Below are 19436 nucleotides of genomic sequence, written 5' to 3' on the forward strand. Positions count from 1 at the left end.
AATGCAAATTTGTGCAACCACTTTGGAAAGCAGTGTGGCAGTTTCTCAGAAAATTCGGGATCAACCTACCCATGGACCCATGGAATATATACATATTAGAGTACTACTCAGCAGTAAAAAACAAAGACTTCTTGAATTTTGCATACAAATGGATGGAAATAGAAAACACTATACTGAGTGAGGTAAGCCAGACCCAAAAAGAGGAACATGGGATGTACTCACTCATATTTGGTTTCTAGCCATAAACAAAGGACATTGAGCCTATAGTTAGTGATCCTAGAGATGTTTAATAAGGGGAACCCAAAGAAAAACATATAGGCATCCTCCAGAATATTAACCTTCATCAGGCGATAAAAGCAGACAGAGACAGAGACCCACACTGGAGCACCGGACAGAAATCCCAAGGTACATAGACATTTCTTAATGCCACAACACTTCCATAACTTGATACAGGAGGAAATTGAGAGGCTCAGTTCCTTGCCGAAGACTCAAAGCAAGGAAACCACAGAACTAAGGTTTTGATGTGGGGTTTTCTGATTTTGTGACCCACTCACAATTTATGTGGCTTTCCCCCAGTTAGACAATGATACAAAGCACATCCCCTTTTGAGGGAAAAGACATAGAACATATTCATAAACTCTTATTTTATCTTTTAATTATCAACTAGCTAAAGTTCAATAGGATAAGGAAATCCTTAAATAAGCTAAATAATAAACAATAGTTTTGTTTATTTGTGTTCTGAGAAAGGGTTTTAAAGTGCACTTTAGGCTTGTCTGGAATGATGTCTCTTTTCTGACTTCCTGAATGTGGGGGTGCAGACATGGATAATGATGGCCATCTTAGGAACAGTCCTTGGGTTTGTTAGTTCTCAAAAAGAAACTAAAAACTTCTTATAGGAGTCTGCTTTCTCGACCTGAGCCATGCTGACTGGGTGAGACCATGTCAGCAGTTCTGATTGACATTCCTGGGATGGCTGAGGGTTTCAAATGCTTTTTCATGTATTTCTTGACCATTTGTGTTTCTTCTCTGGAGAAACGTTTAATCAGTTAATTAGACTAATTGCTGGCTGGATGACAATTGTGTATTTAATTTTTAGAGCTTTTTATAAATGCTGGATATTAATCTCCTTCTTGATGCCTAATTGGCATACCTCCCCCCCCCCATTCTATAGCTGTCTCTTCACATTGATGACATTTTCCTTTGTTGGGCAGTAGCTTTTATTTCATGTCATCCATTTGTCATTTGTTGAATCCATATTAGATGACTCTTGTCTACGCCTGACTCAGAGGGCTTCTATCTTGAATGTTTTTTCCTCTAGTAGTTTCAGGACTTACATTTAGGTCTCGGATCTATTCTGAATTCATTTTGGTACAGGATAAAGAAATGGATCTAGTTTCTTTTGCATACAGACATCTAGTTTTTCCAGCATCATTCATTAATAAGGTTATTGTTTGGTCAATGTATGATCTGGATACATGTCAATACTATATGGCTGTAGCCGTGTTCTATCTATTGTACTCCATTGTATATGTCTGTTGTGGAAGTTTTGTGCTGGTCTTGTTATTATGGCTCTACAGTATAAGTTGAGATTAGGTATTGTGAAGTCATCAGAATTTCTATTTTGTTGAAAAATGCTTTGACTCGTGTATTTTGTGATTAGTTATGAATTTTAGAATTTAAAATATTTGTTTATTTATTCTTGAGAACTTCATATACATCCACAACCTGTTTAGATCTAATTCATCTTTCTATTCCCTTCCTTCCAACTCCTACCAATTCACCACCCAAATTTATGTACTCTTTTTTAACCCACTGAGTCTAACTAGTAATGCCAGTAATGTGCATGGATATGGGACAATAATATTTTTGAAAAATAGTTTGTGTATAATGACATTAGAATTTTGGTGAGGATTGCCTTGAATTTGTAGATCTAATCTGGTAACATATTAGTTCTTTCAGTCAATGAACACAGGGGTGTCTTTCCCTCTTCTAGTATCTTCTTCAATTTTTTTTTTTTTGATGTTTGAAGTTTTAATTGTAGGTATCTTTATCTCTGGTTAGTTTCACATACTTGTTCATTAGTTTATTTACTTCGAAGCCACTATAAATTGATTAAATTGATTTTTTTCCTCAGCAAGTATATTACTGGAACATAGCAAGGCTCCCTGCTTTTATTTGCTGTTGTTATAGTCTGCCACTTTTCTGGAAGTGTGTAGTCTACACAGGAATTTTCTAACATACAATTTAGTTATGGGTTCACCATGTCTCTATTTGTGCATCTATGGTTAATGATGCACTATTCACAATAGCAAAGTATGGAATCAGCCTTGATGTCCATCTAGAAATGAGTGGATACAAGCAATGGAATTTTTACTCAGTCATACAGGAGAATGGATAGAACTCAAGATCCTTACCTAAAGTGACCTAAAGGTCAGAACAATAAAGACAAACACAGCATGTTTCTCTTTCATGTGGACTCTAAATATACATGTTCATATACATATATGATGTGGAAACAGACAAGATGAGAGAGAAGGAAGAGGTATACAGAAAGAAGGGAAACAGACAGCATGAGGGTAGAGGAGAAGGGAAGGAACTCTTTGTGAGGGAAGAGGTTCAGCCAGAGGGAAGAAGTGATGGGGCACATAAGAATAAAGTATAATGACACTGTATATGAAAATATAACAAACCCATTTTTTTGTATGCTAACATCCCAATTATTTTAAAGTCCATGCTGTCAGACTTTTTTCTAGACTTATATACTGTATCTCTACATTTTTGATATTGGCTCAAAAACTGTTAAAATGCTGTGTAAATCAAGCAAAACACCTTGTTAGGCCAAATCCAGACTAAAAGCCAATGTTGAATTCTACTGTAGATAGAAAGCATGTGGGTGGCTCTTTTATTTGACCATATCCTATGATGGAATGTGTTCAGGGACTGATGCTTGGTTATTATAGTATCTTTTCCATAATATAGAGAAGCAATGTTAGAGATTGCTATTTTGATCTCTTAAAATATTTTTTCCCAATGAGTTTAGGGAACTCTAAGGAATGCTAAGCTAAATCTCTGAGCAAGTCATTCCATGCATTCCTGAACCAAATACACCCAGTACTTGTTATATATAGCCCACAGATCTAATTTAATTATGTTCCAAGAATTCATCTTATTTCAGTGTTTGAACATAAAGATCTAATGGTACTGCCTACAGAACACATTAGGGAACCTAATCATAATCTGTAAACCCTCTTTCAGTCCCAATTCTACTCAATGTTTTATGTAACTAGTCATTTCAGTCTCACAAAAACTCATTTCTGTATTTAGTTGCCTTTCTTATTTTCTAGAATTTCTTGGTGGGACCCTTTTCCCTTCTGACACAGAGGGAAGCATCATCTAGTGTGTTTCTGTTTTCCATCCCTTCTATTTTCTTCCCTTTCTCTCTAACGTCTCTCTTCATTTCTGTTCCTCTCTTCTCTCTTCTTCCCCTTTCCTAATTCAGAGTTAATGATTCCCAAAACTACCAATAAAATCTCTGCTCTGATGCATTTTAAATACTACCATCTCCAGTGGTACTTTGAACCTTGTGAATACTCAGGAGGAATGTTTATCATCAAGGCACTCCAGTTTCCCTCAGCAAACCACACTAAGGAAGCTCTGTACCACTCACTCAGGTGAGAAACAAGTCTCTATCAGTCCCTGTTCTTCTTCAGGGCCTGCCCTCTTCCGTTCTCATTGGCCTTTTCTATGTGGGGTCTTATTTTCATGACCCTGGCCCACTCTGAGGTCTTTGCAGCCTTTCTGATACTGCTTATAATTTACTCTTTATACTTTTTTTTAAAAGTTATTTTTTCTCAAAAAAAATCCTCCATGATTCACTATAAGTGCCCAACTACTTAGGACTACCAAACAGCATTTTAATATTATGCTAAACAGCACCAAAAGTTCTGTACTCCCCAAAGGAAATTTTCACTAACTGTATTCCAGAAGTGTGAGGTTAAATTCAATAAAGTAGGTCTTTCTACAGCACTTTTAGTGAGGTAGGAGTCCCTTCTGTGTGCTGTGGTTACCATTAATGAATAAAGAAACTGCTTTGGACCTATAGCAAGGCAGAACTTAGGTAGGCAGGGAAAGCTGGAATGAATGTTGGGAGGAAAAAGGCAGAGTCATGGGCTGCCACCATGGATAGACGTGCTGAAACTTTGCTGGTAGGCCATGACCTTGTGGTGATATACAGATTAAAAGAAATTGGTTAAATTAATATGTAAGCGTTAGCCAATAAGAAGTTAGAGCTAATGGGTCAAGCAGTGTTTTAATTAATACAGTTTCTGTGTGATTATTTTGGGGCTAAGCTAGTAGGGCAGATGGACAAACAAGTGGCTCCCTCCTACTACACTTTATAACTGTCAAAGTGCTAATGTGGGCTGTGAATCTATAGTCTCCCAGAAGCACCCTGGCAGGGGTTGCTCCCTGAGGACCAACTACAAGCAGCCAGAGGGGTGTGCTCGCTCCCACTCCTCATTGCTTTGGTTGCTGACAGTGTGAGCAATGCCCCTGTGAGACTGTCTCAGCCTACTCGGGCCACTGTTCCTTCTCCTCCTTAATGATGTTCTCCACAAACAAGCTTCACACTAAGGCTGAAATTTTTCTTTAGACTCCTTGAGTGTATAATGCCCTTCCTCCATTCCTTTCCTGTTTAAACACTACACATTCTTCAACTGAGAGAGCTTTGTCCATTGATTACAAAACTCTACAATTTTCTTGATTATTTATTTTATTCTTCTTTAACTCTTGTGTCTATTCCTCCACAGCAGTCCCAGGTTTCGTGTTTTTCATCCATTTGATCATTCATTGTTTTGAAAGGTCCCTCTGCTGTCATTTGAGTATCAGCACCTGTTGTGTATGACTGGGTGAGTTTGTTCTCATTTCAGTTGGATTTGTCATTTCTCAAAAGGGCACGAGGGCAGTGTGGCATTCTGGGTGTGGGCATAGGGAGGGGCCGGGGGACAGTGATGTGCTTTGTGGTCTTACTGTTCTTAATAATGAGACCCTAATATGGAATACAAATTGAGATATAGTCCCTGGGTTGTTCCAGTCATTCTCAAGATGTAAGAGATTAACTTTGTGAAGACAAAAATACTTTACCAAAGGAATATCTGGTCATAGAAAAATCAAGCTACTTTACACAGAAACATTTTTAAGTAAGCATTTAAGAAGCTTCTTCTTTGCAACTGAATCTTCTTGCTTTTTAAAAATGTCATTACTACTTTTACAATAGGAATACTTCAATTATTTTTTGAAAAAGAAAATGTTTAAAAACTGTTTATAGGACTTGGAAAACTCTAAAATGATTAATATTCACAATAGAGTTATGGCACATTGTGTATCTAAGCTAAACTACTGTGACGGCTAATATTCATTGCCAACTTGATCAGACTGAGAAGTAACCTAGGCCCCTAGCAAAGCACTCCTTTCAGGATTTTCTATAAGGTCATTTTAAAATCAGGGGACTCACTCTGGCCTAGTCAGTAGTGCCATTCATTGATATTTTTAAAAACTGAATGAATATCCAGAAGGTGGAACCCAAAAACATGATGTTGGTAGCATGCTTTTGAAGAGGACATCTTGACCCTGGCCCCTTCCATCTACTCTTTTTATACTTGGGTTGCCAGACAGTGACGATCTCTCCTCATGCCTTGCATTCATTAATGTTTTTCCACTAGCATGTGACCTTCAGTCAGATTTCTCACTTTCTCCATTTTTAGATAATGTGTTGGGGTCTTTAGGATCTTATTGCTCTCTATAGAGGAACTATCCACTAGGGTTATAGATTGAGTGGAACTGAACACATACACACACACACACACACACACACACACACAGTCAATAAAATACGACATGTGATTGTACACCTTGAAAACTGCAGACATATACATGTTTGTTGCATGACTTCTGAATGTATATGAATACGTCTTCATGAATTCTTTTTCTTTTTTCATTTTTTGCATATCAGAGGCAAACTCCTTCAGCGAGCTTCCTTAAACTGAATCCGACTTACTAAGTTCTTGGTGTTCTAGCCAGATTTTAGGACACAGATATTTACATTTAGTTAGGATATGTTGTTTTCTTTGTTCAAAGCAAATCGTAAATTATTTTTGGCTGTGTTATATTTGATGCTAGGAACAGAATATCCTAGGGCTTGACTGGGATCAGACACGGGTCATGAGAATCAGGACATGCCGTGGCTGACAGTGCGTTTGCACTCAGGGAAGGGGAGAGAAAGGAACAGGCTTGCAGGCTGCCAGTTTCTAATGCCAGTTGTGGGTTCGTTTATACATACCAGTTTTTAGTGCAAATATCAAGTCATCAAACTCTTGGGACTCTTCATCGGCTACCAGGGAGCCCTGCCCATATCCTCCAGAAGAAGGGAATGAGGCACCATTCTGGGGACTTGTCTTCAAATCAGGGCTTGCCTGGCTGGTCTGCTGGAAGGATGCTCTCTCCCAGTCAGATGGCACCTTTTGGATTGGGGCAAGAGCAGAAGAACGTGACAATTGATAACATGAATGTAAGCAGTAATTTTGAAGCCCATTTTTGCAACAATTTTTTTTGCATTTCATTAAAAACTATGGATGGCCTACTGAATTGTTTTTATGAGCTTGCATTTTGTGTTTGTTCTTCAGAAAAGCATGCCTCTCCTCAAGCTAGTATAACCTCATGATTTGACAGTTTCTCAAAATCACATGTAGATTGCTATGATACCATGTATGGGGAGATAAAACTATTTCTCTCTTTATTTATTTGTAAAATGTATATTAAGGAAATTCAGAAGAACCCTCCAAATTATTAATCTGAAATATATTTTAATTGGGGCCAGTATACAAAGAACATATTGAACTAAAGGGAATTTATCAAAATCCTTCTTTGCTTTTGACTATACGCTCAAAGGAGTTCTGTTCTGAGACGATTAAATGTATTCCTGCCTTTCTAGGTTACTGGCAAACCAGGTTAGTGGCAAACCAGGTTAGTGGCAAATGAACCCTTAATCCTTCTTTTCCCCCGCCCTTCCCTGCTCTTGCTGGCTTTTTAGACCGTCTCCGCAGTCTCTCATTGACAGCTGGATCACAGCCAATTTTGAGCCTCTGAGGAATGCAGACAGACTTTAAGCTATGCAGTTGTGCAACACCCCAGAGGAACACTCAAGCCCAGGAACGGGAGGGTCACAGCTGTTGCCTTCGGACATAAGGGTCTGCTGAGACTTCAGGGACACTTCATACTGAGAAGAGGAAACCAAGAACCTCAGAGATGAACTTGAGAGAAGGTGAAACCTCAGATGAACGTCACCACGAGTCCAGGCATCGAGGACAGCATTGTTCTACAGAACTGTTTTCAGTGACAAAAATAGTTCATATTTAAGTTCTCCGATACTGTAGCTTCTGGGTACATTTGTCACTGGGACATTTACAGTGTCACTGAGTAAATGACAAACTAGATCTGTAATGCTAGTTACTTTCATTCAGCCACACATAGTTAAAAGATATTTCACAAGACAGGTCAGAGCTGAACAAATGCTAAATTGGTAATGATTTAACAAGACTGATGGATCTTAAAAACACTCCTAGCCTTTTGGTCACTAGTTATGATAAAATAACTCAGTTTCAAAAATATATGGCATATAAAATGGTACCAGATTTCAATATCAAAGTACTAAAGACATATCTCAATGTTTTTTTTCTTAAAAAATTGAAGATTTATTTATTTTTATGTTATGTGTATGAGTGCTTTGCCTGCATGTGTGCTTTGCACCATGTGAATGCCTGGTCCCTACAGAAACTAGAAGAGAGCATTGGGTCCCTGGAACTGAAGTTATAGAAGGTTGTAAGCCAAGGGTAAGAGCTGGGCATTAAACCTGGGTCCTCTGTAAGAGCAGCAAGTGTTCTTAATTGCTAAGCCATCTCTCTAGCTCTGGCATATCTCAATTTTTAAACATCCTTCTTAAACTTATTCATCTGACAGACAAAATACATTCTTTTTAATCTGCACTTTTATTTATCTCCTACCTATGAGCCCGGCCAACCATTTTTATCCAATGTATGCTTATCCATTCTGAATTGATAATTCTTTATAGTAATTTTTTATTCAAATAAAAAGGCTATACACAGTAATGACATTGTAATCATTTGCTTCAATTTTAAATTGACAGGAATGAGAGTACATCCCACATAAGGTATCTCTGGGCAGGTAGATTATCTATCTATCTATCTATCTATCTATCTATCTATCTATCTATCTATCTATCGTCTATCTGTCTTTCTGTCTTTGTCTATCATATCTCTAGCAACAGTCTAACAGTTACCTATCATCATCTATTTATCTATCCATCTATCATCCTATCAATATTTCTTATTCAATAAAATGTTTCTTCATTTCATGCATTTGTATGAAAGAAAGAAACACACCTGCTTCTTTCATTCACAAGGCATGCAGACAAGCACATCGCGAAGCTGCACAGTGGTGAGGGCTGTGCCTCACTGCCTCTTCTAGAATAGATGTATTCAGGTGTGCTTAACAGTCCAGACTAACACTTTGCCAAAAGGCGGGGGTGGAGGGTATGTGAGTCAGACTCAGGAAATCAAACGTATATGGACAGAATAATGTAGCCAGCAGTGGGAGGCAGATTTTGTGGAGGAAATCCCGCCTAGATTTTTCAGGAGTGCCACAAAACAGCCTCTGAGCTCTGCTTTAGACTGACTGGTGGATTTAAACAGAAAGGAGTGCCTGCCTGTTTGCTTCTCTTCGTTGGGATTAAAGAACTGTGCGGGGAGAAGCAGATAAGGATGACTTCGAGTGTGATTTTTAGGAAGAATGGTATTTTAAAAGTGTTTCTTAGACATTTTCAATTCCTGTCATATCAGAAGGTTTTGAAGGAAATGACACATTTTGCTTTAATTTCTCAATAAAAATGGCTGGTCCATGTGGCTCACAGGACAGAAAAATAACTAATTAAGATCCTTCAAATGCCACCGCACAGAGGGATGGGCTCAAAAGTTGGTTAGCATCTTTTGTCTTCACTTTTTAACAAAAAAGGGCTGGTCTCAGCAGGTGAGAGGGTGTCAGGGTGGGGCCGGGGACACACCTCTTCCATGGCGTTGATGAGGTTCTGGGTAGACTTGTTCATCTCTCCAACTGCAGGCATTCCGCTCCCAGGAGTGAAGAAGGCAGTGCTAGGTCCTGGGTGACCGTTCATTTCCACTGTGTAGCTGGCCTTCATGGGGCAACATGTTTGGTTGTGTAAAATGAAATAAACCACAAAAACATAAAGTCCCTATAAAAAGAAAAAAGCATTGGTATGTCAAAGGCAGTCTGGCCAGCAGAGCTGAAGCCTAAACACAGCAGTAAGCTAGCTGGTCATCTTCAGGAGGCTCCAATCTTACTCAAATCTAGGAGCAACTGAGTGTGCCAGCAGTCAGACTAGAGGCCACGCTGTAAATTCCAAGTCACAAAATGATCATCAGTGTTGCTTAGGAAGACTGAGCGCTCATCAATCATTTTCCTCTGAATATATTTAGTAACTCTGGATGTAGCCTACTAACGCATGAAATAAATTACAGAAATTTATTATTGAGCTATATTCATCTTGTTTTAGAAGGCAAACCTCCTGTCCTTTATTTTTATTCATCTCCCACCGAATGCCTATTTAGTAATTGAGGTATTCCACTTACTTTCCGTGTATCTGGAGAGAGCCAAGTAAGTGCCACTTGACACCCTGTGTGCACCTCACCTACTTATGTTACTTGGAACCAAGTCACTGCATAGGGACTGTGGATTGCTTAAGATTTAGCAGTCCATGCTTCTCCATAAATATTTCCCAAGAGCGACAGCACTATCTCATGCATTCTTCAAAAGCCGTTAGCCCTTCAAATTCCTCAACAACGTGCTCAACCTCTTGATAATTGCTCTGCTTCCGTCACAAGAAGGTACTGGTTTTTGTTTGTGTTCTGCTCGTTACACTCCTTTTTGTCATGATTTCCACACGTGCTCTACTGTATGACTGCTCTCCAAAGCAGTGTGTCCCTCGACCCCACTCTGACATTTTATTTAGACAATAAAATACCTTAAATGTGTCCTCGGTGGTTTTGGTATTAAAAAATTTAATGCAAGGAAGAATATCTGTTACTAAAATTGTTAATCAAGAAAGGTAAAAATAAACTCAGCTAATTAAAGAAGAAATGGAATAACATATAAAAATTTTCCAGAAATATAAGTAAGTGTCAATGCTGTATAGAGTTTGTACTCTCCATGGTTCTAAGGTATTGAAGCAATAGCAACTGTACACACCCAAAATATCTACCTACTGGTATAAATAGCAAAATGTTTCTTAGGAAACACCATGGCCCAGCAGTCATAAGCAATGCTTTACCTACGTGAACCGAGGGGACAGAGCCATGCTACACGGGTCAGCATTTGGTCTCTTCAGGTCTTGGGATGACCGTGAGGGTCACGACTGTTCTCCTACTGGGGAGACAGCTTCTCAACTGTCTCCACAACTAAGCATGTTTACAAAGCAGTGCTGTACATGGTAAACATATTTTTTAAACTAATTGCTGTAATCATCTCACAAGAGCAAGCAGAAGCATACATTTCCTTTTGAATTCGGTTCAACGGTTCTTTCGGAGAGACATTCATATTCCAAATTACGTAGGCTCCATGATTTAGTTTCAAGTACACATTAATAGAAACAACATCTTCCTGAAAACACTCGTGCTCATCCAACATTTTTCTCACACAACTCGCTTCTCACATGACTATGACCTAATTACATAGGCCACAGCGATAGACAAAACAGGAAAAAAATTAAAGTGTCAGCCTTAAAAACTGTGCAAATGTTACTGATTTATTTTTCAGGGTCACTGTAAGTGCTGAGAAGTGACAGGTTAAAAGCTGGATAAGGAAACCAAACCCGTGCTTTAAAACCCATCTCTAAGGACCCATCTGTTAAAGCCCAACAGTCTTTCTCCTGTTTGTTTTCAAACGCAGCCTTTCGTGTGCCAGGAAACACTCTGCCTGCTGAACAGAACAACATTCGCAAACCGCATTTCTTTTTCTTAAAAGCAGGGAAGTATACAGTAAATATTTTGAGACTTTTAGACGTGCCCTGGGAAACACAAACATGGCTAAAATAAGAAGGAAAGGATGCAGATTATCTTTAAATGACTCTTGCTTGGTCTGGGCCAAGCTGTACAAATAGAGAAGAGGGGCCTCCATTATCCGCTGTCCTCAGCGGTGGAAGTTTCTGACCTCAGGCTAAAAACAAGTTCCCCTTCCAACCACTGAATGCTGAGTGCAGGCTCCTGCTGCAGGGCTGTGTGAAGCCACATCAGGAGTCGCCTAGACTGTCAGGCTGTAGAACGGTGCACATCCACTGTGTGTATTGCCAGGCACTGAGGTGTGAGAATGAGGCATGCGTGGTTCTGATGCTCAAACTGCTCACAAATGACACGATATCCCGCCCCTACCGCGGAGCAAGTTCCTGTGCTCCAGACCCCACTCACCTGCACCTCCTGGCATTCACAGGGAAGCCAATTCTGTCTGTGTGTTGCTGTTTTATTTCAGTGCCCTCCTATAGTCATGAAAATGCTTTAAAAATCTTTATGTCTGGATTGACTATAACATCAAGCCCCATTCTATATTTCTTTTGATCTAGGAATTTCAGCTTATTAGTCAATATTCAGTGATATCATATACACAAGTGATACCATATAGTCTAAAGGATTATATATTCTCATAACTATTTTTAAAGATTTATTTATTATTTGTATGTGCCTTCACGGATTTATTTGCATCCCATGCATGTGGAAACCCACAGAGGGGAAAAGAGGGTGCTGGCTTCCCTGGAACTGGAGTCACAGGCATTCCTGAGTCGCTACGTGGGTGGTACGGAGCACAGCCAGGTCCTCTGCAAGAGCAGGGGGTGTGTGCTTAACCACAGAGGAGTCTTTAGCGTTCTCGCTTTAGGAAGACCAGCGAAGGCAAGGATCTCAGCTGTCCTTGCCACCAGTTCTGTGAGTTCTTCGTGTCCCAGGTCACAAGTTTAACAAGAAGTGCTGGAAAAAACTGGCTAGAACAGGAAGGTGGGAGGTGGCTTGGCTCCTCTCTTGGACACTCTCCTCTCAGGCCTTTCTCCAACTTCTTCAAAGCATAAAGATTCCCGGCAGAGGGGCGCCGCAGGCTTCTCTGTGAAGTAGTACCACTCTGCTTTCAGAGATGGGGCGGACGAGGCAGCACCATCAGAATTGGGCTTTCTTAAACCCACACATTTGGAATATCCAAGAAATCTATTAAACTGTAAGTTCTGAGACAGTAAGAGGCAAGGTTCATCTCTCTGTTGTGTTTGAAAGAGTGGTTCTTAGTCTTTTTAATGCTGGGACCTCATGTTGTGCTGACCTCCAACCATAAACTGATTTCATTGATACTTCATAAATATAATCTCTCTACTATTATGAATCATGATGTAAATATATGATAGGCAGGATATCTGATATGCGACCCTTGTGAAATGACCCTCACAAGGGGGTCACGACCCACAGGTTGAGAACTGATGGTTTATAATATAGTCTCTGACTTAAAGGAGGGACTTAAGAAATAATTGATAAACCAGAGACCAAGATTTTGAACTGTCATCAGCAGGAGAGAGTGGGAAGGGGCGAAGACAGAGGTGGGCCTGAGGTACCAGCTAGGTTCCGCCCTCTGATTCTTTTGTAACTATAGCTGGACCATTTGGTAGTGGTTTGGCCAGATTCTTCTACCGTTCAGTCTTTCCATTCTACATGCCCTGTGCAGAGGTCATCTTCCTGGGAGGAGGAGCAAACAGTCGGGGCAGGGTGGGGGCAAGGGCTCTTCCGGTGGGCGTCTCTTGGGAGCCGGTTGCTTTGCTATACTGCCTGGCTGTGTCCCTTCTGCGGAGACTAGCCGCGCAGTTTCCAATGGTTCCTTCATGTGGCTAGTTTTCCCTCAAGGCCTCTGCTCTCCCTCTCGTTTAGGCAGACACAGAAAGCCACTGTGATCCCTTCTTTCTGGACTTCTTCTAGGACTGTTCAAGGACTCTGACCAGCTATATTCTGAATCACCACTAACATGGCAGCAAAGAAGTTAGAATTTAGCAAATGGCAAAGCTGGAGACAAATACTGGGTTTCTGCATTTACATATATTATTTTTTACCAATGAAAGAAGTAGGAATCTCATCCTTAATTTCTTCATTTTGAAGCTTTTACTTTTTACACTAAAAATTGATTTTGTTAGTGTTTATACTTGTAATTAGATCTGTAGTTCAATCTGTACATCAAATAAACAGAGAAAGGAAACAATGAGTTCATTCTGAGGACTGTTGATTAGCCAGGGTAATTGATACTTAGTCATGTAGGGGGCAAACACTTCTCCAGACACTAACCAGTATGCAGGGGGTCGGGGGTCGGGAGGGGGTCCATCAAGTTCTGCTCTAAGCAGTCTAGTGTAAGGAACTTTCAGTTCAGAACTAGTACACTGAAAAAAAAGGGAGCTGGCTTCAAGCATGTCTGCAGCTCTGGTTGACTGCAGGTCTTCCCTTTTCAGGTCTAGACAAATGTCTATTCTAAACTGAACAATTCTTAGGAACAACAGTCTGAAAAGTTTTTAATCATAAATACTTAAGAGGCAGATAATATGTCCTTCCTTTTATCCCTGCCTGTAATTTCAGGGTACATTCCTCTGCGTGTCATGGATGAAGAAATATTTGGTCAGTATTCTCACTGTGATAAATATTCATGAATCAAAACATAATTATTAGGCCATGGCTCAGTAACCTCTTCTTGAGGTGAGCAACCTGCACTTTGTAGTCTTTCTTCTCAAGCCCTTTGTGGCTGAGCCTCTCCCTTTCCGTGGTATTGCTATCAGGTCTCAAAGTTCAGAGCACAAACCAATCATGAATCTACTTACCAGGAGGCAGACATGAGAGAGAAACTATAAATTAAATTTGCTCCAAGTAACAAGAACACAAACTGCTGATACCACAAACCCCAGGAGTCCTCAGATTGGAATAGTTTCCAAACTACAAAGTAAGCTGGGTGGAAGGACCAAGGGGCAGATACCAGGGGAGGTGGCCAATGGGGGCCGCGATAGGGGGCCGCGATGGAGGTCACAGACACAGAACAAGGGTGAAATCTGAGAACAAAATGACAAGCTGTAATCATAAAAAGGAGGAAAGAATTGAAGTGAGCTGTAAATGAGCGGAGTATTTTGTTTTCTCCAGGGATGAATGCATTAATAGGTTATCTATCCCAAGTGGTCATCTCTAAACACATACACACAAGAACACCACTAAAGGGACCCGGCAGGCTGTATTTTCTAAATGCCATTATTTCTAGATAAGTAAAAATAAGTAGGAAAAATAATGAATTGGAGTGGGTTTGGGGAGGACACCGGATGAGTGGGAGCAGGAAGGAGGAGGAGAAATGATATAACATATAGTACTGGGGTATAAAATTCTCAAGCCGTTGAATCTTAGAAGCCTGTTCTTTACTAATGAGAGATAGAAAGGGAGTGGACCTGGAGGGAGGGGATAAGGACAGGGACTGGGAGGAAGGGGAAACTATAGTCAAGATAGATTGATTATATAGAGAAAAGAATCTATTTTTAATAAGTGAAAACATTCAAAACTATAAAATTCCAAATTGTACTGTAACCGTTCGAATGTTAGTATGAGGGCTTTGAAATTAACACTTATTAATTAGACATACTCCTGGGTTTCACTGTGATATGCTACACTTGCATGTGCTTTGTTTGCCCTTGTCCCCTTTCTTTCTATGCTCTCTGGCCTGCTCCCCCAACTTCCCCTCACTCTCTTCTTTCCTCTCCTGGATAGCCATAGAAATAATTTTTAAACAATTTTAAAAGTTTTTTTAAAAATTTGTCTTGTGTGTACGGGGTGCCCTTTGCCTGCAAATATACCTGTATACCATCAGCGACCAGAGGAGAGCATTCAGTCCCTTGGGCTACAGTGGTTGTGAGCCACCATGAACTCAGGTCTTCTGGTCTTCTGGAAGAACAACTAATGTTCTTAATTATTAAATCATCTTTCCAGCTCACTTATAAATAGGTTTTGATTTTTTTTTCCTGAGGCAGTATGGTGGTTTGAATGAGAATGGCCCCCAAAGGCTCATATATTTTAATGTCTGTTTCCCTAGTTGGTGAACTGTTTAGGAAGGATTAGGAGGTGTGGCCATTTTGGAGGAGGTGTGCCACTGGGTGGGCTTTCAGGTTTCAAAAGCCCAGGCAAGGCCCAGGTGCACGTGTGCTTCTGCATACACACACACACACACACACACACACACACACACACACTTCACTTTCTCTGTCTCCATCTGTCTGTCTGTCTCACTCTGTCTCTCTCTGTCTGTCTCTCTCTGTCTGTCTCTGTCTCTGTCTCTGTCTCTCTCTCTCTCTCTGCCTGCTGCCTATTGGTAAGGATGTGAGCTCTCAGCTCCTGCTCCAGCACCACGCCTGCCTGCCACTGTACTCACCTCACAATGGTTAGGCCTAACCCTCTGAAGCTGTAAGCAAGACCCAATTAAATGCTTTCATTGATAAGCTGCCTTGGTCATGGTGTCTCTTCAGAGCAATGTAACAGTAATTAAGGCAGACAGAGTCTTACTAAGCAGTCTAGGCAAGGCTGAAAATTGCTATGTAGCCCTGGCTGGCCTCAAACTTGGATTCCTCCTGTGTCAGCCTCAGAAGTGTTGTAGTTACTGTCAGGAACTTAGCCTAAACCTTTCCAACAGTCTCCACCACCATCCTTCAAGTTGCCTCAACCGTTAGTGTGTAGAGTCCTAAGTAGTCATTCTGTGGAGTAACTTAGACAGTGGTGGTGACCTAAGAGTCCTACCTAGTCATTCTGTGGAGTAACTTAGACAGTGGTGGTGACCTAAGAGTCCTACCTAGTCATTCTGTGGAGTAACTTAGTGGTGGTGACCTAAGAAGACTGTCGCTATGAAGACAAATCAGGAACATTGAATAGCCTGGTGAAAGTGGAGAAGAGAGAGAGGAGATCAGTTGCCTGTGGCAGCAAACTAAATTTCTTACAAGTTTGAAGTGAACATGTCTGACATATTTGAAGTGCCAGACTGGAAGAGAGGAGAGCAAGCAAGGTCAGAGGCCTAGGTGAGAGGACAGCTGTGTGGTGGGGATACCCGAACCATGTGAGTACATGACGTTCATGACGAGTTCTTTGTTGTTTTGCTTCTGGAAAACACTCTGCAGAGAAAAGAGCTGAGAACACAGGACTAAAGAGCTAGAGGACACAGCAGGAAGAATTACCAGGGACACAAACAAGAAACACCTAACTGGTCGAGCAGGTCAGGACAGAAGACAGCCACAACTGTACAGATGCAAAAAGAAGGTCTTGTTCTACAGGCATGACATGCTCTGTGTTGTCATAAACAGATATCAAGGAGGAAGTGAACGAGGCATGTGTTCAGGTGCAACTGATACAGCCAGACAGAACACAGCGACCACAGAGAGGCTGATGGTGGGAGGCTAAAATACGGAATATGCTCAGTGCTGATAAGAAGGTATCTTTAGGTTAGGAGGGTTACCTGACTCAAGATTGTATATCCTTCAATGTGATACCTAAGTGGGTACTTGTGGGTGGTTTTACTCCTGTAGACACTACCAACTACTGTCATTCTTGTTCTTATTCACAGTGAAAGACTGCATAGCCCAGAGTTCAAGTTCTTGAAAGAGCTGACAGAACCAGGTTCTCCATCTGGCAGGCAATATGGAGGGATGTTGTGCATCACCAGTCATATGCTTTGCAAGAGCTATGTAGGTGTCTTCCCAGAAGCGTCAACCCTTCTCTGATGGACATGAACCCACAGAAATGCTCAGTATTGGTGTTCATGATTGATATCTGCCACGTAGCTGCTAAAGACACATGTCCTGGGCTTCTAGATTTTATATTGTTTTGTAAAGGAAAAGAATCATATATCAGCATTAAAGAAATGATTTGTTTCATGATAGTGTGGTTAATTAAATATCAAACCCAACTTAAGGCTTTTGTTTTTCAGCATTTCTGCATGAATCAGTTGGAATACAGTGACATTCCAGGAAGCTCCTAACATGGGGCAGCTGCCACAGCAGCCCAAGGAGACAGCTGACAAGTTTCACTAGCAGATAAATATTCCTTAAGCTAGAACCCTGGAGACTCCACACTTGCAGATGTGATACCATACAAAAGAGACATAAACAATAACTTTCAATTAATAACTAGGATATTATATTATGGAGATACTATGTGTTAATATCTTAATCAGCTGACATCTGATGATAAAGAAATTGTTTAGTAGGTACAAATGACTTGATGTCATTTTGTCCCAATTTTCTTATCAGTAAAATGGGGGTTCTGTAGATGCCATATGGAGTCATTACTAGCAAAACTTGAATAATCCACAAATACTTTCATTAAAATATAAAAAAACCTGAGGCAAACTAAGTTCATGTTTAATGACAAAAAGAAAAAAGGAAGAAAATACAGAGATTAAAAGATTTTTTTTTAAAGTAAATCTTACCACTAGGAAGTATACTCTCAATCTTGGATATTAAATTCCTGAAAACTACATTCCGTAGATTTTCCCAAAACCTGTTAATTATGTGAAGATATATTTTTCCTTTGTAATCATAAAAGAAAAACAAACAAACAAAACAAAATAAAATAAAAAACTAGACAGAAGGTTGAATTTATGGCTTAGCAATCACTAGAGTGACCTTGGATTCTACTTTGCTCGTGGCTATCCTGACATGCTTCTGGTTCCTCAGTGAGTGTGCTGAGCCAGCATCTTTCTTCCCATCACCACCCAAACATACACACACACACACACACACACACACACACACACACGCGCGCCCTTTTCATACAATTGTTATGATGGTGATCTACATGGAAAACTAGCAACTGCTCCCCAAATGCCCGGCTTATCCATACTATCTTAGTTTATGCAGGACAGCTGTCAGTTACCCCAACTTTAAACAAAATCTACATTTTAGCCAGCTTCCTTCTACATAGGAATGATCTACAACTGAAAATTCTTTACTGCCAGTCTTGATTCAGTCACCAAGTTAACCTGAGATAGATGACCGTCCAACCTATAGGCTGGGAAGCAGTTGGTGTGCTAGCCAACTTTATGTTAGCTTGACACAAGCTTTGAAAAATGAGGGCAATTGTAGGAGTTCCCTGGTAGAGTTTCTGGGGTTACTTATGTACACTGTCATACTATCTGCGAATACAAATGCTTTAACGTCTTCCTTTTTAATTTGTATCCCCTTGATCTCCTTTAGTTATAGCTCTAACTAGAATTTCAAGTTTTATATTGAATCAGTCTGGAGAGAGTAGACATTTTGTTCCTGATTTTAGTGGTATCACTTTGAGTTTTTTTTCCATTTAATTTGATGTTGGCTATATGCTTGCTGTATATTGCTTTTATTATATTTAAGTATATCCCTTGTATCCCTGATTTCCTCAAGACTTTTATCATAAAGTGGTGTTAGATTTTGTCAAAGGCTTTTCAGCATCTAACAAGATGATCATGTGTTTTCCTTTTTCTTTCAGTTTGTTTATATGGTGAATTACATTGACAGATTTTCATATGTTAAACCATCCCTGCATCTCTGGGATGAAGCCTCCTTGGTCATGGTGTATGATCTTTTTGATGTGTTCTTAGATTCAGTTTGCTAGTATTTTATTGAGTGTTCTGATTCAGCTGCCCTCACTCCCCCTGATCAACAGGGGAACTTCCTTATGTAATTGACAAGGATGTTTGTGTTCTTTCTGGCTAGTGGGTCTCCACAGAAGCAGTAAAGGTATTAAGAGGTTGCTGGGCAAAATAAAGCTTGCTGTTCTTCCACCTGAAAAGAAGCCTCCATGTCTCAACCCAGCCCCCCCCCCACTGCCCTGCCCTGCCAGTCTTGGCATCCAGGCCATGTAGGCGGGGTAATGTGGAGATCTGGAAAGTGGGGAATTCAAGAAATGGGTTGCTCTGTCTGCCAGCTAAAATGAGGAGCGTATTGGGAAAGGTAGTGTTTTTATTTTTCATCCCCAGAGATACTCTGAGGGACATCCTCCAAAAGACTAGCTAGTATAAAGAAGAGGCAGGAGGGTGAATTGAAAGGCCTTAAAAAGTAGCTGAAACTCTTAAAGCAACAGGGCAAAGAAGTAACAAGGAAGACAGCCGAAGATTTTGTACAGGCGGGGGTTTAAATATTCCAGACCAGGAACAAGCCAAGTCAGAATAAAAGGATATGTTTCTTCATCCCCAGAGATGCTCTGAGGGATGCCCTCCAGAAGACTGGCCAGTAGGGAAGTAAGAAAGAAGAGGCAGGAGGGTGGATTGAAGGCCTCAGAAGATAGAATGTG

The 19436-nt window shown here is 40.4% G+C and overlaps 1 protein-coding gene across 1 annotated transcript in view; it reads right to left on the bottom strand.

Annotated features, from left to right (window-relative positions):
- Adgrv1 (adhesion G protein-coupled receptor V1) overlaps positions 1 to 19436 on the bottom strand; it is a 530822-nt gene that overhangs the window by 3951 nt on the left and 507435 nt on the right. The window contains 2 exon segments of the mRNA XM_050152479.1: positions 6338 to 6515; positions 9134 to 9322. Of these exon segments, the coding sequence (XP_050008436.1) occupies positions 6338 to 6515; positions 9134 to 9322 (367 nt within the window).

The sequence above is a fragment of the Alexandromys fortis genome, unplaced genomic scaffold (genome assembly GCF_014885135.2).
Source record: "Alexandromys fortis isolate MF-2015 unplaced genomic scaffold, M_Fortis_MF-2015_v1.1 scaffold_47, whole genome shotgun sequence".
NCBI classification, from domain to species: domain Eukaryota; kingdom Metazoa; phylum Chordata; class Mammalia; order Rodentia; family Cricetidae; genus Alexandromys; species Alexandromys fortis.